We start from the raw sequence: 19,750 nt of genomic DNA, 5'->3' as shown, positions 1-19,750 counted from the left end.
TAAACATATAAGAAATTGAACACCTCAACCAACACGACGTTATTACTGTAGTATATATATATATTATATACTATACATACTAAGTATATTACTACCCAGTAAGTTGTACATTTGCAGTTATTAATTCTGTCTTGCGAATAGTGAAATTAGCAGACAAATACGTACTATCACATGTGTCAAAATGAGAAACAGATGTGATTTTCGCATTATAATTTGTAGTAACATTCTTTATTCTGTCGCACTGACTATATCATTTATTATCAGGTGGCCATGTGATGTATATACCATTCTCATTATTTCATAATTTTACAACAGAAATACGTTACAAATATTTTAATTGCATTTAAACATATTAAATAAAAAAACACCATTGCAATAATTAAATTATATGTAGCATGTTGAAAACAAAAATAATTACCAATAAGAATTCAAATTTCCATTATCAAATCAATGCATAAATATTTGATGGTCCATAGACAACATTTTGTTTCAAAGCATGTTATAATTTATACTTAAGATACAATTAATTACATGAATTTGAAAAATATTCCACTGAAACATGTTTCGGGTGAAATATAATTTAAATCCAATACGATTCGTATTAGCAAAAATTTTTTTTAAGACTGTCAACGGAAGACATTTTTAATTAAGATAAGTTAAGAAATGTATTTTCCTGGATAGGTATGTCAGTATAGGACAGATACAGCTTTTAAAACACTAATTTTATCTACTTGAAAAGTGATTTTTTATGACCGTTCTTTAAAATATACGCTACTTTTACATTTAACATTAAACTCAATTAAATGGATATAGGTTTCATAGTATATAAAATATTAAAAATATCCCTGTTGAAAATTTATAATGTCAGTCTTTGAACATACAAGTGAAATCATTAAGTAAACATTACATTCTGATAAAAAGTCATTCATATACGATTCGAAGTAACATTTTGTAGTATGACAGTACTTTGTATAGCGAGAGCTTTTTTTTTAAAAAGGGATTGCTCGGAGTTGCAATAGAGGGCGCTTGAAGTTGAAGTTTCTGAGAATATTATGTTCGTACGGGAAAGTTGTAAATAGTTTTTAATAAAATTTTAATAAAACGTTATGATAAAAATCGTAAGATAAATGAAAAGTGATTTAACTAACATAACGTGCGTGTCGAAAGTGATGAAAAACCTCAAAGTGTGTGCCTTATAAAACAAAAAGCTATCATCGCTTACTATACACCAACGCCATTTTGAGGCGAAATTTTGTATTGTAAGTGCCAAGTATTTTGCAATATTTTCGATTATTACGCTCTTTGGGGCGTGTTGCTATTAATTATTGACTAAAGTGGATGTGAAAGGCAAACGTGCGTGTCCTGATCTATGTTAGAACACAAAATATGTGACGGCGAAGGAGTGTGGATGCAGAGGTGGGTTGCTACGACGTCTATCTGAATCATTTTAATTGAATTATAACATTGATGTATTGTAATTGTCATAATTAAATTGTATGCTGATTATGTTTATACCGTTTCCATAAAGTTGTTTGAAAGGTAGAGGGTATGGTAATTTTACATGGCGTGGTCAATGTTATCGGTAATGCCTTAAATGTAATGCTCGGTCAATGCTTTCAGATAGCGAGTAGCGTGGAGGATGGCCCGGGGAGGCGGGAGCGTTCTAATTAACTGACGGACGCCGCCGGCTCACAGCTGGCGCAAGCAGTATGTTTTTTTAGACATCCCTTTAACTATGTCCAGCAACTATAGAATTTACATTAATATACCTTTTTTATTAGAATAATATCTGCGATTTTCAACTTATTTAAACCATTTAGTTTAAACTTTTACTAGACTTTTTGCAGACTTGCTATGACCAATTTGCAGATTTCGTTTTGAGTTTTCTAATTTGGTTTTAGAATAATGATATTCTATTACCATAGAAAGAACTTAATTAAATGCTTAAATATTTGGTCAATTGATAAAATATGTGATTTTTAATGAATAAGAAAACTTCAATATATAATTCATAGGTTATGAGGAAATTACATTCTTTAAATTAGCTGTTTAGTTCATAATCTTCACAACCAATAATAGAATTTAGATGTGTGATTACATTTAAAAAAATTTGGTATAACCAAGTACCAAAAAAGAAAGGAAAAATGTACTACAGAATAAAATCCTCTTAGTGAAATTGAAGATGACTTGTCTAACATAAAAAATTAAATTTTTAACAACAAGTTCATAAAGCACCCATAAATTTCAGTGTGATATTTAAAGTCTGATAAATCTCTTAAATTCAAGCATTCAGTTTATTAATAGATGTGACCAAAAAAAAATCTACCTTGGTATTATGATAAAATTCAATACTAGAAGAGAAGGGAGTAGTTGTTTTTATAAAGCTTAAAGATGTATTTCTGAATAATAATATTTTTGTCAATTTTAAATTTATGAACCAGTTTATAAATATAGGTTAATATTGCATTGTATTATTTCCTTTAAAACAAAGTTAATTTTGGATGTAATTGCAAATTTCATCATTCTTACATATTTTCAGACAAGAATGCCACGTCCTGGCAGTCTTAAGGACCCTGACATTGCAGAATTATTTAGTAAGCATGACCCGGAGAAAATATTTGAGGATTTGCGCGAGATTGGCCATGGGTCTTTTGGTGCAGTGTATTATGCTCGCTGCAATCTCACCAAAGAGATTGTTGCAATCAAAAAGATGTCATATTTAGGGAAACAAAGTGAAGAAAAATGGCAAGATATTTTGAAAGAAATAAAGTAAGTCTAAATTATTTTATTTGAAAATAATTTTAATACACTTTTTTGTTTTCTATTTAAAATTAATCAAAAATTAGAAGAAGTTGCATAAGTAATATTTTTTGGTGATATTTTTTAATAATTTATTTAAAATTCTACTTCAAATTCGACTTTTAGTGAACCGTTTAGCTAATGGTATGACTGATTTCATAAAGACATATTGGTCTATAAAAAATATTTTTTAAGCAATTTTTTATTCAGTATAATAAAGAAATTTCATGTTAATGAATGTCTTGATACATTCAAGATTGGTATTGGTTCTAGAGTACAAATTGCTTTAGTTTGTTTTGTCATTTGTTTTGTTTTGATTTGTATGTTAAATATATGACAAAAATCAATGATGAGAATAATAAATATACATACTTCATTATGACTAATTCTTTTTTATGTACCTGATAATTTTTTAATACCTTTCCAAAAAAGTTTTTAGTTTTTATGATAAAAAAGTTAATTTTCGATTATTGCATATGATAAAGTTGATGTATAGGTAAATTTTGTTTGTTCTTTGTTGTTATCTGGTAATTTATGATTTGTTGAAATCCTTTCTATAAAAAATGTTCTGTAGATGTTTAAAAATGTTTTAAAAATTATATGAAATACAGAGTAATCTGTGTATGGCAGTTTAAATACTGTGAATACATTAAAGAATAAGTTAGCTATTATGGTTTGATTTTGTTGATCTCCTTTATTTCATTATTTTCTTCTAAAATAAATTATCTTTTCAATTTTGTGTAGTTTGTTTTAGGTATGTAAATATTTTAAAGTAAATCAAAAATGGTGCTGAAATACAACTAAAATTTCTTATACCTTGTATCAGCAGTTAATATAATGTTATTTATGTACACATAATGTAAATATTGTCAAACTGTTATTTTTGTTTTAGATTTCTTAAGCAGTTAGACCATCCAAACACTATAGAGTACAAGGGCTGTTATAAACGTGAGCACACCGCATGGCTTGTTATGGAGTATTGTGTTGGTTCCGCTTCCGATATCATTGAGGTAATAATCTTTAAAGTACAATTCATCAATGTTTAATATTTACAAAATCATAAGCAATGACAATTAAAACAGGTTTTGTTATTGTTTATTATGAAAATTCTATTAACTATAAGAAAAATATGCTTTGCCGAAACTTTTAATGCATTGACAAACATTATTATTTTATTAAAGTATGTTTAAATCTGAGTATTGTTATATGAATAAAACATTATGGAAATGTCTATTCAAACCAGTTAATTGTAAATTATCCTTAAACTTGTATGTTATCTACACTATTACATAGAGAATATACTAGTTATCCAATTATACTGTTATAGAACGAAAATACCAACTCCAATTATAAAATCTTCTTAATTTTGCTGAAATTGCCTAAAAAAACAATGTTTATAACTTTAATTAAAACAGTGGGTAAAAAACTTGTATAACTATCACTATAATACACCAACAGCACAATTGTAAGAAAAAACTCAAATATTGATTTCAGTTTACATATATTATTAAAGAAAATTACTTTAGATCCATTCTAACATAAATTTTACAACAACACAGCACAGTTATAATTTAAGAAACAAGAACAAATTACAATTACTTTATATCAGAACAAACTATAGAGAGAATACTGTATTGTTTAAAAAAATTACATTTGTTCAATGGCCTGCCCAATAATTGGAAGATAATTAATAATAATTAATGAAGAAAAGATTTTGCAAAATCGAAAAAAAAAATTAAAAAACATGTTTAGTTTATTTATAGAGTATTCAATCGCCCCATTTGAATATAATTAATACCGTGTATATGATGTATTAAAAATAAGACTAAGACATTTGACTAAGATATTTTAATTTTTAAAGTAAAATAAATTGTAATATAGGTTTTGTCATAATATATTACCACAATATGATTTAATAATATCTTATTAAAGTAATTGGCATCACCCATCTATTCCATATATACATGCTGTACCCCATCATTCCTAGTAAGTTCAAAAAAATATTATGACCCATTTTTATAGCCATAAGAACTGTAATCTGAAAATGTGCCTTGTTTTCAATGAACCCTTTCCCATCCCCTCCTGGGGGTGGAATTCTTTAAAATCCTTTCTTAGCTCACATTTACCCAATTACAGTTTCAGCGATATCATGATGAGACAGTACATAGGTGGAAATCATATATAGATAATTAACAAACTCATCAATTGGCTTGGTTCAGTAAGAAAGAATGTCTCCAAAATCAATGTGTGTCCAATTAAGTATAATTTAATTAAATGTTTAACCTTGCATACAAGACAATTTAGCTGTTAATCACTTAAGGCCGGGTCACAACGAAATGCACGAATTTTAACCTTCCTACATACAAACTACACTGACCGAGATGACCATAATCCAAAATAAATCGCAGCTAAATAAATCGCAGCTAAATAAGCTAAATAAAACAGCGTGCCCGCCTTGCCCGTGAGGTCTAGCCAGGATACTGCCACAAACCAGGCAGGTTTTCTCTAATCATAGTAAGAAGCGTTTCCTGTGCAAACTTCAAGCTCAATTAAAAGTTCGGGGCTCTCGGGTTCCCTGAATTTAGAGTAATAAGAACCTAACCCCCTAGCTCAAAAATTCAGAGACGGAAACATCTCGAAAACAATATTTGCTGAAATACTCCACTACCTACAAAAATTCAAAACGATAGCGTATTTCTAAGGCGGTGTTCGCCTTAGAAATACGCTATCAATAATTAAAATTATAAATAAAGCTTCTGTCACAAAAAAATTAACAGTATCATTATATTAATATTCCATCAGGCAAAGGTTAATCCTCCAATAGTTCACATCTTACGGCTGAAATTGCGATGATAATTTTTATCATTAGAAAAATGTACATGGTTCCAATAAAATAAAGACGAAAGTACAAAAAACTACTAGCCAAAAGGAACTTATCACTTGCTATTAACTTTAAACAAAAATAACATCCTTATAATCCATTCATTTTACTGTCTGATTATATTCAGAGCAAATTCATAATTATTTAATACTAAATTAGGATCTAGGGGAACACAAAATAAGTTTTAATTTGCAAAGCATATGATGCTTAATTTAATTTAAAAAAATATAATTCTTGTGTGAAAAGAATGCATGGGATAGTGGATTAATAATATGTTAAGCACTGCAGCTATAGATATAGCTGTATGATTCAATAGCATTAAGTATGATAGAATCAATAAAAAATATTATATGGACATGAGATCATTAAATTCTAAGAAAGATAAGTGATTTATATGAACACTTAGCAGTTTCGCAAAAGAGCTTTTGAGTCATCCGATATTCCTTACGCGCAAAGTATTGCAATATCATGTAATGTAAAGTTTCGAAGCGTTAGGGACATGCTTATCCAATTTTTGTTATTTATTTTTTAATATTGTATGGTATTTTCCCTTAAAATGCATCTATAAATCTTATCTTTTTTTACGTCTTTAATTAAATTATGTATTAATTTGTGGTTCATACTAGTACCAAATTATTAATTTTCATTCAATTCAGTTAATTCATCAAATCAGTTAATTTTGGTTCAAATAACTTATCTCCAAAATGTTCGCTGAAAATGAGATTTAAATGTACACCTTACACGTAATATTTTAAAATGTCGTTATTGTCGTTGTCGAAGTGTATTATGTATTTCAATTAACATTTAGAAATGAAAAAAGTAGCAATAAAACTATTTTAAAGGTGTTTCATAAACTTATTGTTAGGATAACATCAAATTTATTTTAAATATCAATGAAGCGATCAAGATAAGAGATATGCGGGGCAATGACCGTGAGAAAACTATTTCATTGATGGTTTTTAAGAAAAATTTTCACATAGAACTAAAGAATTTTCCCACGCGAGTGAAAGTCAAGGCATCAAATTCTCTAATAACGACACGGTAACTAGGTTTCACTGTCTAACAATTAAAAAAGAGATGATTCTGTTGATGGGGGCTATAATTTCTAGGATTTTCTTATATTTATTAAACCAAGTCGGCTTTTTTGTCACTCTCTTTGTGGTAATGAATGGACCAAAGAAAACAATTCAGTGTATTGTAATTATAGTAAAGCAAATATTAAAAATAAAGAAATATTTTTAGTATTTTTTTGTTTGCATCTTTGTTCCTCTCAGCTTGTTAAATACTCCGCCATTGATTATTTTTAAACTAAATGTACTTAGCCACACCATTGAGTAAGTAATTGATTGATTACTCGTGTTATTCAATCCGAAATCCTAAGTTTGCGTAATTTAAAAAATAAAGAATTTAAATAATAATATGGTTTAAAGTTACGTAAAGGATCTTCGAAATTATTTTATTGACTATCAATATAACTTTCGAATGTAACATAAATATAACAGAAGATATATTTTCCGTTTTTAAATAAAAACGTAAACTTTTCTTTGTCTTTGGTTACAAGGATGAAGATATATTTTTGGTAAGTTCATCAGACTGGTATTAAAGAGAGTAACCAGTTTTCCTTAACAATTAATTCAATGAATATTGTTAAAAAATCATTTTCACAAACAAGCTCAATACTTCTACAGGTTCATAAACGACCATTGCGAGAAGAAGAAATAGCGGCTATCTGCGAAGGCGTGGTTTGTGGACTATCTTATCTGCACAGTTTGGGCAGGATTCATCGGGACATAAAGGCAGGAAACATCTTGCTCACTGAAAATGGCACAGTTAAACTGGCAGATTTTGGTAGTGCCAGCATCAAATGTCCGGCAAACAGTTTTGTGGGCACTCCCTACTGGATGGCACCGGAGGTCATCTTGGCTATGGACGAGGGACAGTATGATGGAAAGGTAAAGTCAAAAAAGTAATGTAGTATAACGTATCAACTATGTTATTAATGGTACCTTTTTATTTGTCATGCCAAATGGAAGAGCATTGAAAGTCATATTTAGTAGGGTTTGATGAGCTGCTAGAAATATTGGAATAATAATATACAAACAAAGAACTCTCTGAGCATTAGCAATATGCATGTTAGAGTGTAGATTACGTAAATATTTCAGAAGAGAATTTATTGGCAGATTTGTAATGTAGTGAGAAAGTAAAACAAAACTTCTACAATACATATTTTATATTAAAACTCCTTTTTAAATAATGATTCGTAAATTTTTGCAGGTCGACGTATGGTCTCTGGGCATAACTTGCATAGAATTGGCGGAACGGAAACCACCGTATTTTAATATGAACGCCATGTCAGCTCTGTACCATATTGCTCAGAATGATTCACCTACACTACAAGTGAGTTTTTTCTTTAACATTATTATAAAACCATTGCTTTTCTTCTTTGACTAAACACCAAATGTACAGTTTTTGTACTAAGTATAATATACTTGGCGGGAATAAATATGGGTTAACCTATTTGTAACTGTATATATCTATAGGTATTTGACTTTATATACACACTTACAATTGTGTGCCAACTTAATAGTGTCTGTTGTAAATGCAATAATCTTATTTCTATTAAAAATGGAAAAAGTAGTTAATTACTACAATGTAAAATTTTCAGGGCAAAATGTCATGGATACACAATTGTCTAAGATCAACTTAATATTAGTTTTATCTTTTATTAATCGAAAGTTAAGTTTTTACAAAGCCTTATACTCTCTTGTTATAAATCAAATGAAAAATATTTGTTCGAAAAGATAAATAGTGATTAATTTATTAACCTGAAATATCAGACATATATGTCAGGTTATATGATATGTTTAGTTGGCTATCATCATTTTGGGCTCCGATTTGAGCTGTAATGCTTCAAGCCTCGATTTAAATAGGTATTAAATTTTACTTCTATAGATATTGTGTAATCACTTTTCAGGCGCCTGAATGGACGGATACCTTTCGCTATTTTGTGGAGGCTTGCTTACAAAAGAACCCGCAAGACAGACCTTCTTCTACTAAACTGTTAACTCATCCATATATTACAAGGCCTCGTTCTCCTAATGTTTTGGTGGACCTAATACAAAGAACCAAGGCAGCAGTACGAGATCTGGACAACCTGAGTTACAGAAAGATGAAGAAAATACTGATGGTGGATGCTGATAATGAAAGCGCCTTTGGTATGTACAATTTCTTTTTCGAGGATCATGGATAAAATATAATCGTTTTTCCAATTTATTAACATAGAATTGTTATTGAAAATTTAATAAAAAAACTCTTGAGCAGGAGACAGTGAAGAAACGGCAGAAGAACGATCTGGAGGCGACAGCTCCAAGTCCAATTCTGCGACGTCTGAGCACAGCGTAGCCGGAGCTTCCAGTCAGAGTTCATCTTCGGGCAGTTTGCGTCGAAGACCACATCCGGTATGTATAGTAGTTTATTTATATAAGACAATTTTTTAAACTATTTTCTATTTGCTCACTGAACGTGAACGTTTAATTCATAAATTTGTTATAAAATACATTGCCTAGTAATTAAATTTTATATAAACCGTACTCTGAAAAATTTAAGTTTGTGCATTTATAAATAAGATAAAGTAATGAAGCAAGTGTATGCTATGAGTAGATATAACTAACAAGATCATAAATTTAGTATGAAAGCTTAATAATCACTCACTCTTCTATCACACAATACCCACTTCTCATAACTTTCAAAGGGTTTCAGGATATTTTACTCAACAAGGCATACATTTATGTTTGTATGGAATTGTATATTTGTAGTCTTCCAATGATTCAATTTGTATTTTTTGTAATACTTAATAAACACTCTTTTTATAATGAATTCCGTCAATTTCAGCTTAACGCGGTCAACATACGAAACCACGGCCAGCATCAGCAAGATCAACAATACCAGCAATTCAACCACCAGCACTCTTCTCACTCAGCAAGGTACATAATTACTATATTTTTGTCATGTTGGATCATGCAACTAGAATCTTTGGCTTTTATTGTAGTTTGTAATTAGCAGCTTTGAAAGTAGCTTCTAGTAAAATATGAACATCTGCATCTTGTCCTCGCGCTTTATACTTTATGCTATCATCATCACTAGCTACACCTTTCGCATTAGAGCGCAACATTACCTTTCAGAGTACACAAGCGCTGGTTTTACTCATGTTGCTGTTTTCTACGCAGAGAGAGTGAGAGCCCTCTGCCGCCCCCGCACGATGACTACGTGAATAGAGATGCGTTGCGGGACTACGCGAACAGGGACTCGTTGTGCGATGACTATAGTGAGGACTACGCCAATCGGGAGGCTATACGGGAGGCTCAGCGTGAGAGAGAAAGAGAACGACAGGCCAACGAGTACAGAGAGTACGTCAACGCGCCATTTACACGGCAGCAGGAGAGCGGCGACGACAACAGGAATACGCAGCGCCGCTCGACACATAGAGGTGATTTATTCAATTAATTTTTAAGTTTTTTTCTTTTCATTGCCTCATATTCTATTTTCGCTGTTATTAATATAACAATTTTTCTATTTTCTTATTGAAGCATCAATTTATAGTTTTAGCAAAAGATTACTGTTTGATGGTAACTTAACTTAAATAAAGCCCTCAGCGCATATTAGATCTACTTACCATGTATTGATTTGTTAAACCCAGTATTTATAAAGAGATAAAGAAATACTATCTACTTATAAAACCTATTTGAAATTTTTTTCCTTATCATAATGAAAAACATTTAACTATTTGCATTATGAAAAACCTTTCAGGCGTCAGCAACAACGTATCGGCAGCGATATCTCTAGTGACGGAACATGGCGCCAACAATTTTGCTACAATACGCACTACCAGCATTGTCACAAAGCAGCAGAAAGAACATAACCATGTATGTATACTTGGCTACCTTATGAAATATGATTTTTTTTGTACTCTAATCTATATGACTCAGCAAACATCATTTTCGCTGCACATTTAGAGAGTGGAAAAGTGAGACAAAGATAATTAGTTTTGGACCAACTCAGACAAATTGTAACCATATGTACTATTGTGACTCTTGTATTATTTCAAATATAATGAAAATATTCCATTTTAGATATATCAAATAAATGTAATTTACGAGCTTAAATTGTTACATAGTCTAAATTATGGTTTGATAAATTATAAAAATAACTGATTCATCACAAACAGTCAGTTCACTCCTTTAATCCGATCTAATCTGTTGAAATTGTAATATAACGTGGCTCAAGTCGAGGTTCCCCAGGAGCTTTCTACTTCCTTTTTAGGCTAAGCGTCTTCTGCACTCTGTTCCCCCTCATACCCTACGCGGGTTCTACAAATGCCACTTGGGGAGCACTGTAAGCGGTCAAAAAATCCAGTGTGAAAGAATAGTTTGAAATTAAATGATATTTTCTCGAACCTTTCACAAGGTATTATATAATGCTTTGATTAATAATTATACGATACCGAAAATACTGTTCCTTTTCCGTATTCTTAATAAATTTTTTCACAGGAAACGCATGAGCAAATGTCGGGCTACAAACGTATGCGTCGCGAGCATCAAGCAGCTTTAGTCAAATTGGAAGAGCGCTGTAAAGCTGACGTCGAAGCTCATAAAGCCCAGCTCGATCGCGAGTACGACGCGCTGCTGCAACAGTTATCGCGCGACTTGGAACGCTTACAAGTATGTACTTTCACATTTTCTTCTCTGCATTGGTAACTTTATCTAATACAATAAAAATTAAACTATTTCTATTACATTTAAATGATACCTAAGTTAAAGTTTAAATTTTCAGACAAAACATGCACAAGAGTTGGAACGCAAACAAAAATCAAACACAGCCGCAGAAAAAAAGCTGATCAAAGACATTACCTCGAAACAAGAACAAGAGCGTAAATCCTTTGAAGCGCAACGCAAGCGCGAGTATAAGGCCAACAAGGAACGCTGGAAAAAGGAACTTAGCATGGACGACGCTACGCCCAAGCGACAAAGGGATGCCACGTTACAGTTAGTATTACTGCATATAAAACGAAATATTTGGTCTTCAGTCTTAAGATATAATAATCAAGCTACAATTATACATAGATGCTTTTAAATTAAATTAAATAGAAGTATTACCAAATAGTAACAAAGTTTATAATATCTTGGCAACATTTAATAATAATTTTCCATCTGTTAATTTACAATACTATGATTTGTCTGTTTTGTTCATTTTCATATTACACACTAGTAAATACTATAGTACAATATAAATACATTTCATTTTTTTATTTTGCAAATGTATTTATATTGTACTACAATATTACAATATAAATACATTTGCAAAATATTCTAAAATAATAATAACTAGCGATAATGCGCAAGTGCTCAAATTATATTCAAATATCCAGATCGCAAAAAGATAACTTGAAGCAGGCTGAAGAGGCAGAGCAGGCGCGTCTCGTTAGATCACAACGCGAATATCTAGAGTTGGAGTTGCGGCGCTTCCGCAGACGTCGTATGTTGGCTACACATCATAAAGAGCAGGAGCTACTCAGAGAGGTAAATATTCGTATATGTATTTACCATTACAAGTAAATTTGTTAACTGCATGAAAGATGAATCTTAACAAGGATTGTAATTATATTAAGCTAAAAAACACTCAAATCTCTTTTCAGGAACTTAATAAAAGGCAACAACAATTGGAGCAAGCACACGCGATGTTACTCCGCCATCACGAGAAGACGCAAGAGCTAGAGTATAGACAACAAAAGGGTGTACATGCGTTAAGGTAATGTTTAAGTAAAGTTTTTATATTTTATGGTCTGTCTTGTCTTGGCTCGTCGATGTAAGCTGTTTTCCGCAACTAAGCGTTAATGCCTTAATATCTTTCGTTATAAATTTTGTCACATGCTTACTTTAAAATTTTAGACCATATATTATTCCGTCTAGAAAAGTCTAAGCTAATTTTGAAAAACTTCAGATCTAATTATAAAGTTTTTAAGTGAAAAATATGTTTGTGAAAATTTTTTGCCTGAAAACTTATTAAAAACCCTAATATTTAAAACAAAAGAGACAGTGGTTGTTTAGACAGCAAGTACCAATGTCAGCTCTAGGAAGTTATTGCAGCTAGCACAACAAACATGTCAAACTGTTTTTTAAAATCAACAACATATGTTTGATATTAGAGAAGAATACCGCCACCCAAGCTCTGTAAGTATATGCTAGTATCAAAAATAAAAGGACATTTTGAATTACTTTTATTTTAACGAAAATTGGAGTGTAACATAGCACTAGCTACCAGAGGGTGTTACATAATTAGTGTTATAAACATTGCATTATTGGATAGTCCCCACAACTGTAATCTAAGACATATGTAATAAGGCATTCAACAACTAAATATTTTTGCTTATTATTTTGCCTTTTAATGCCTTAAAAATATTCAAGACTCCTTCTGAAGTGGGGTTGCTTTACCTATCTGTTGCTTTTAGTGGACACTAGTTTTTATTTTATTTAAAGAACTCTTTCAGGTATTTCTGGACTGTCATTGTAGATTAAATATTAAATATCATTGTTATAATAGATACACGTAAAATTAATAATAAAATAATTCGTAATTAAAAAATCATTGCATTTGTTATAGAGAGGAACAACTGGCTAATCAGCATGCGACAGAACTGGCCAACCAACGCGACTACATGCAGCGGCAGGAACACGACTTGCGCAAGAAGCATGCCTTGCAACTCAAACAACAGCCCAAGAGTCTCAAGGTAACAAAAAACAATTATACCAAAAAGTTACATGAAGGAGAATGCATAATCTCCTGCTGGCTATAATAATGTGGACTTTAACATGTTAACATTTGTGTTAATTTGCATTTAAACTTTTGATGCTGGTTGTGTTATATGTTATCTATAGAGATCTTCCAGAATTGAGCAGAGATATGTTTAGTGGCTGCGCAGTTTGCAAAATAGAATTTATTTAATAAAATTGAGTTAGAGAATTGATATTTGTAAGATAAAATATTTACTCATAAGCTGTGTATAGATGATATCCTCTTAATAAGTGCCTTGTTTAAAAAAAATTTATTTGCATATACGGGACATTAAATATCTAATTTTCCTTCTTTATGCAACTATTATAAATAAATTGAGGAATTGAAATATATTAAAAGTTAAATTTGCACACAGCTTTAGTATAAATTATTAGTCAGTGTGATATTAAATGTAAATATTATTTTTTCGATTAATGATTAACCATATGCATATTTTTTACAGCAAAAGGAGATGCAAATTCGTAAGCAATTCCGTGAGACTTGCAAAATACAGACACGTCAGTATAAGGCATTAAAAGCACAAATATTGCAGATGACGCCCAAGGTAAGTCTATTTTAAATTTGTCTTCTAATACAGCTTATCTGGTATTGACGTAATTCTGAATCATCTCATTAAAAAAGCAACAAAAGTTTGAGGTTTTATACACTAACAGGATATATTTTTAAAGATATTCATTTTACCAAAACTAATGACACCTTGTTTGTGGTATTCAATAATTAAAGTTATTAATTTGTATATTTTGATTATATGCAGGAACAACAGAAAGAAGTTATAAAGGCGTTAAAAGATGAGAAGCGTCGCAAGTTGGTGAAACTTGGCGAGCAATATGACCTCAGCATCACCGATATGCTCCAGAAGCAAACCATTAAGCTTGATGAGAGTCAGATGGTAAAATTAATTGTTACTATTAAAATTTTAATGCACTCATTGTATATTGCCTCTTAAACATTTTAGAACTAAAATTGTCGCTATGAATAGCAAACATCTAATTTTTTTAGTAATCATTAATATTGGAATCTATTACAATGATAATTTAAATAAAGTCTAACATGGTCATCATTTTAGCTATAGTATAATATATCTACTGCAGGATGTTCCTCCCTCCTCTTTGGTTGCCAATAAGGGCAGTTGGATTTGGTCTTCATTCAGGGTCTCAGTTTGTGTTTTCAACCTGGAATCTGAACTAGCGAGTATCTGTTCTGCATGCAGTTTGACTTACCCACTGCCACTTTGATTTGCCAATCCACTAGACTATGTTAGTTGCTTTTTCTCATCCATGGATCTCCTTGTTCCTGACTTGATCTTGTAGAGATTTCCCAGGCATAGTCTAACTTCAAATGTTATCTTATCTTTAACAATTCATTATTGAACATATATTATTTATAGATGGAGTGCCAGCAGAAGAAAATGCAACTTGAGCATGAGTTGGATATGCTAACGGCGTACCAAAGTAAAAGCAAGATGCAGGCTGAGGCGCAACGCAATCGCGAACGTCGCGAACTAGAGGACCGCGTTTCTGTGCGTCGCGCTCTGCTCGAGCAAAAGGTATACTGACTTACAACTAACTCTAGTTATTGTACTTAATTTTGTTCACCATTTTTAACAAGTTTTCAATGCATAAAGAAGACCCCCTGCTTTTTGAGACTGAAAAAAATAATTTCCTAATGTTAGACTTGTTTTCTTTTTCAAGTCAACTTGTGCATATCCTGCAATATGCATCTTAGGATTGGAATCTTAATATGGTATACATATACATTAACCTTAGCAAACATACACAATCAGTAATTGTAAATCCATTTATATAGATTAAATATTTGAGTGAGATTATTTGAAGATTAAACTTGAGTATGAGAGATGTTTCTTTATATATTGTTTAATTAATGATCTTCAATAATAAAGAAAATTATGATTTTGTTAAAAAAAATTGCAGTTCAAATATTCTTTGTTAAATTTACATAATTTAATATTTGAAGTATTCTCTTATAAATAAAATTATTGTATCCTTGTATCATATATGTCATATAAATAAAAAAGGTTATCATATAATAGATATTTAAATACTTGTTTTCAAATTCTCAGATGGAGTCCGAGTGCGCCCAGTTCATGGCTGAGCGCGCGGAGAGGACACGCCTCATGCACGAACGCCACGAGCAAGAGCTTGCGCATTTTGACAACGAGAGCGCGCGTCTCGGCTTCAGGTAAATATACAGCAAGAATAATAATAAATTCTTGTCTCTCAAGCACTTATGAATCGGAATGCATGTCCAATGATAGTTCCCATGTTAACTAGGGATCCCCGAAACTTATATACTGTAGAGATGCCTAGAGTACTGTAGGTGGCAAAGAGCATATGTTATCTGGCAGAAGACACATAAGACAAAAATAAATGCTTGTGGTTTTTCTATACTATAATAATAAACGTCAATATTATAATAACACATCAATTAAAGATTAAACGGGAATCTATACAAAAGTTTGCAACATCACATCATAAGTAGAAATCAGTCCGAACTCGTAAGTTGTAAGGTAATCAGCTTCAATCAACCTAGAAGCTAGAGAATGTTTGCCCAAGACGCAAACATACATGCTTGTCTCAGTGTCGGAGAATACCATAATTTTATAATATCAATTATGTTAATAGTATCTCTGCTAGTGATAATGAAAGTGCTTGTCGCTCGACTATAATAGATGGATATAGCAAATAGCAGTAATTGTATATATTGTGAAGACTGAAGTAAAGATGCTTACATTTACTTTTATGTAACAGTGCAATGGCGATCGCAGAAGGCAGCCGAGAGGGTTACGGCGAAGAAGAGCAGTCGCTTTCTGGCTCGATGCTCTCGCTCGCACATAGCAACTCGTCCGCCAGCTTCCCCGCTGGGTCGCTCTAACGGCCGCCACGTACCACACAAACTGTTGCCACATATACCACTGACCTCATAATTAGCTAATTTCTGTTCAATCTAACGACGCAAATCCCACCTCGATATTGTGTTTTCAGGTCACCATAACTGCTTATCAATTTGTATATTGTTTATCACTCATTACACTTATGTGAGAAAATATTTTTTCTTGTATGAACTTATGTAAATTAAGTTTGTGGTATATGGTGCTTTGAAATATCATCACCAAAGGCCTAGTAATTTGGTGAATAATGTGCCTATTTGTGGTAATAGCAATGTCAGTATATTTATTTTTAAATGTATATTTATATTATACTTATGTTTCCAAAACTATTTTAAATTATATAGTTTTAAAAATGCCACTAATGAGAAATGTAACTTGGTATTCAATTTTTTTTATTTATACAATGTCTTATCAGTTCTGTAAAATATAATACTTGTTAATTTTACAGAGGAGAAAAATAAGAGGTTTTTTTATATTAGATTTATATTACAATGTAAAGTTATGTGGCAACAGTAGTAATATGTTTCACTTGTCCCATTCTATTCGCTGAGACTGTACAGCCCTCCCGCGGTACGTAATTTGTTTGATTGTTTCAAAAAAAGGAAAAACCTAAATTTTTATATTGTATTTTAAAGCTAATGTATAGCTTTAAAAGCTTTTTATTATATTTTTCGTTGATTGTCTTCCAAATGTACGACAGTATTTGTGTAGCCAATTAAAGGAGGATTGGGGCGGGCATTTCCTACTCTACACTATTAAGTTTATTACACTCCATATTTAAATAATTATCTTTTGATGCATAAGTGTGTTTCTGGCTATATGTGAAAGTTGAAAATGCGCAAAATTAACAAACGCTTAAAGTATTCTTTTGCACACCGATGGTTGGATATATTTGTATGTGAAGGGAAATGTTGCGCGTGAACATGTGATGTTATTGTGAATGATAATACAATGGCGTGAGGATGCGATGCTTTTTATTAGAACGTTCACTCACCACGTGACTCCTTACCGTCGGCTCCGTTGACATGACTTGATCTGACCGCATGGAAAAGTTACAGTTTATGCCGTGAACAAATATACACTTGTCCAGACCGTCCAGCACAACTAGCGGGGCGACGGCCGGGAGTCCACTAGACGGCATGGTCGAACCTAACGAACGTAGTGCTCTTGATCTATCTTTGTATTATAACGTAGTCACGTAAGTTTCCGCAGTGGCCGGCCGCGAGGGCGTTGGAAGCCACGAGCACGTCAAAGCATATTTGTAAGGTAAACTTGTAGAACGGTCCCGATGTGTACGCTTAAGGTGTTCGTCAGAGGCATTATTCGGGCGCACTCTCCCCGCGCCCGCCCCGCGCGCCTCGCTTTACGAAGCTAAGCTATTGTTTAATAACATAATTATAGATAGTCAAAATTCTAATATTCATATCATTAGTTTACTTTAGGAACAATTTTGTTATAAGTTTTTACATAGGGACTGATCGTGTTTGTTTATTGGCCTAGAGTTGCGTTCGTCTATTAAATGTTTATACTCGTATGCAGCGACGCGTCACGACTTCAGTGAACGATTGACACGCTTTATTAAATTTTAACAAAAATCAGGTGCTGTAATATTTTATGACCGACTGGCTATTTATTATGTTTTGTAAATATAATAAAATTGTCTTTATATTATATATATATATTTATGTATCGTACGAGCGTAGCAAGCACACCATTTGCCGTACGGCGGCGAGGCGCGCGGCCCGGACGTGTGTACATAGAGAACGATAATATATAATTAACTATATGCATAGTTTGTTACTTTAGTAAGGTGCGAGTGTAGGTTTGCGCATCGCAAGGACGCCGAGTGGCCCCGCGGCGACGCCTGTGCTAATTCTTTAGTCTTCTAATACAACTGTATTGTCTACTAAGCTTACCAGTCATTTATGTATAGACGATCGCATATTATTTAATTTAACGCAGATTTTAGTCATAAATATCCAAATTTAGTTAATGCTATTGTATTAAATATATTTTTTTTATTAACCATACTATTTTCGTATATCACATTGCTTGTAAGCATCACACGATGTGATCGTTTTGTATTATTTGAGTTTGTTAGTGGTTTAATATAGAAGTATTTCGACTTTCGATACCTAAGCTAATTTAGACGTAAAATAATATAAAATGTTGGACAAAAATAATGTTAATCGTTTTTTAAAACGATCCGTTGCGCAATGTCACAAGTGTGGGTGTAGTTCAGCTCGCTCGGCTGCGGACACGTGGCGAATGAGCCTGAACGAGTTTGAACACTGTTACTATACGATCCAAGTAGCCTTCATTCTGACCTTTCTTCGACTGACCAAGTAAATGACAATAATCTCTAGAAAACCTAACTAGACTCTCCATCTCGTCGGTACTGTGCGTGACGTTTACTCGGAGAGCGCAGCGGCCTCCGCCGTCGCCCTGTCGTCGCGTCGTCGACGATCGTAGGGCGCTTTAGTCAGTTTCAAGTTAAATAAAAGTTAGAGAGATCAAAAATTAAGATAAAATTTTAGTAGTTTGTATAAGGCGTCACAAGAAAGAGTAAATATATTTGGTTTGAAAATATTTAGTATTTTGCTTGCAGTTTTGTTTTCATATTGAATTGTTAATATTTTTACTTCAAATAAAAATGAATGCTCGGTATTCTTGTTGTTCATTTATACGCGGGCGTGCGTCCGCTGCTCTCGTGTGATTTGGTGACGATCCGGCAACGAAGCACTATGGAATTGAACTGTACGCTGTAATTTCGCTTGCGCGCAGTAGATGGTCAGTACTTAAGGTTAGACGTGTTGCTTCTCGTTGTTTAACGCTACCCGCGCTTCGTGTTACTTAGTCTAAATTGATTATAAACCAATTCGAGCGTTACGATCAGATGTCATATGCGCGGGCCGGATGGAGCGAGCGCAGAGGGCAGAGACAGGTTCCCAGTTTCAATTTCCACCGCTCGCCGTTAGTGTCAGTGAGCGCCGCGAGCAGACAGACAGACGTTTACGATATAGAAGTACCAAACCCGTAGTTAGCGACCACGTATTATGTACATTGTAACTAAATAATTTTTATATTTTACCATTGTATAGATGTTTATGAGCGTGCGGTAGATAGCAATGGAGGTGGTCGACGGTTGCCCACGCCGTCACGCCACCCTTGTCCTTTTCTTTTTATTTTTTTTGTTATATATTTAACACAATCGACTTGGTAGTTTTAATAATTATTATCATTAATTATTATATTGTAATATAATCTTATTAATGAAAAATCAAACTGAAAATAAATAGAAAGAAAACATTGAC

General features: G+C 32.5%; 1 protein-coding gene across 3 annotated transcripts; it reads left to right on the top strand.

The window, feature by feature from the left end:
* Positions 1-1,030: 1,030 nt before the first annotated feature.
* On the top strand, positions 1,031-19,745 carry Tao (Serine/threonine-protein kinase Tao). Of its 3 annotated transcripts, none has more exons than XM_068767171.1 (21): positions 1,031-1,259; positions 1,621-1,707; positions 2,540-2,769; positions 3,692-3,809; positions 7,369-7,632; positions 7,955-8,077; positions 8,655-8,895; positions 9,002-9,138; positions 9,572-9,663; positions 9,862-10,166; positions 10,487-10,602; positions 11,227-11,397; positions 11,510-11,721; positions 12,105-12,255; positions 12,372-12,484; positions 13,337-13,463; positions 13,971-14,072; positions 14,283-14,417; positions 14,916-15,074; positions 15,609-15,727; positions 16,297-19,745. In XM_068767171.1, the coding sequence occupies exons 3-21, from the start codon at positions 2,546-2,548 to the stop codon at positions 16,418-16,420; spliced, it is 3,033 nt and encodes a 1,010-aa protein (XP_068623272.1). In that variant the 5' UTR covers positions 1,031-1,259; positions 1,621-1,707; positions 2,540-2,545; the 3' UTR covers positions 16,421-19,745. The 3 variants fall into 3 exon arrangements, with proteins under 3 accessions (XP_068623272.1, XP_068623273.1, XP_068623271.1); XM_068767172.1 differs by having other exon boundaries at positions 1,031-1,416; positions 9,907-10,166; XM_068767170.1 differs by having other exon boundaries at positions 1,031-1,416.
* Positions 19,746-19,750: the final 5 nt, after the last annotated feature.

The sequence above is a fragment of the Battus philenor genome, unplaced genomic scaffold (genome assembly GCF_028537555.1).
Source record: "Battus philenor isolate CCGP_79_NKW_IND1 unplaced genomic scaffold, ilBatPhil1.0.hap1 SCAF_23, whole genome shotgun sequence".
Lineage (NCBI taxonomy): Eukaryota > Metazoa > Arthropoda > Insecta > Lepidoptera > Papilionidae > Battus > Battus philenor.
The sequence above is the reverse complement of the archived record's forward strand: the minus strand, read 5'-3'. Positions and strand labels throughout refer to the sequence as shown.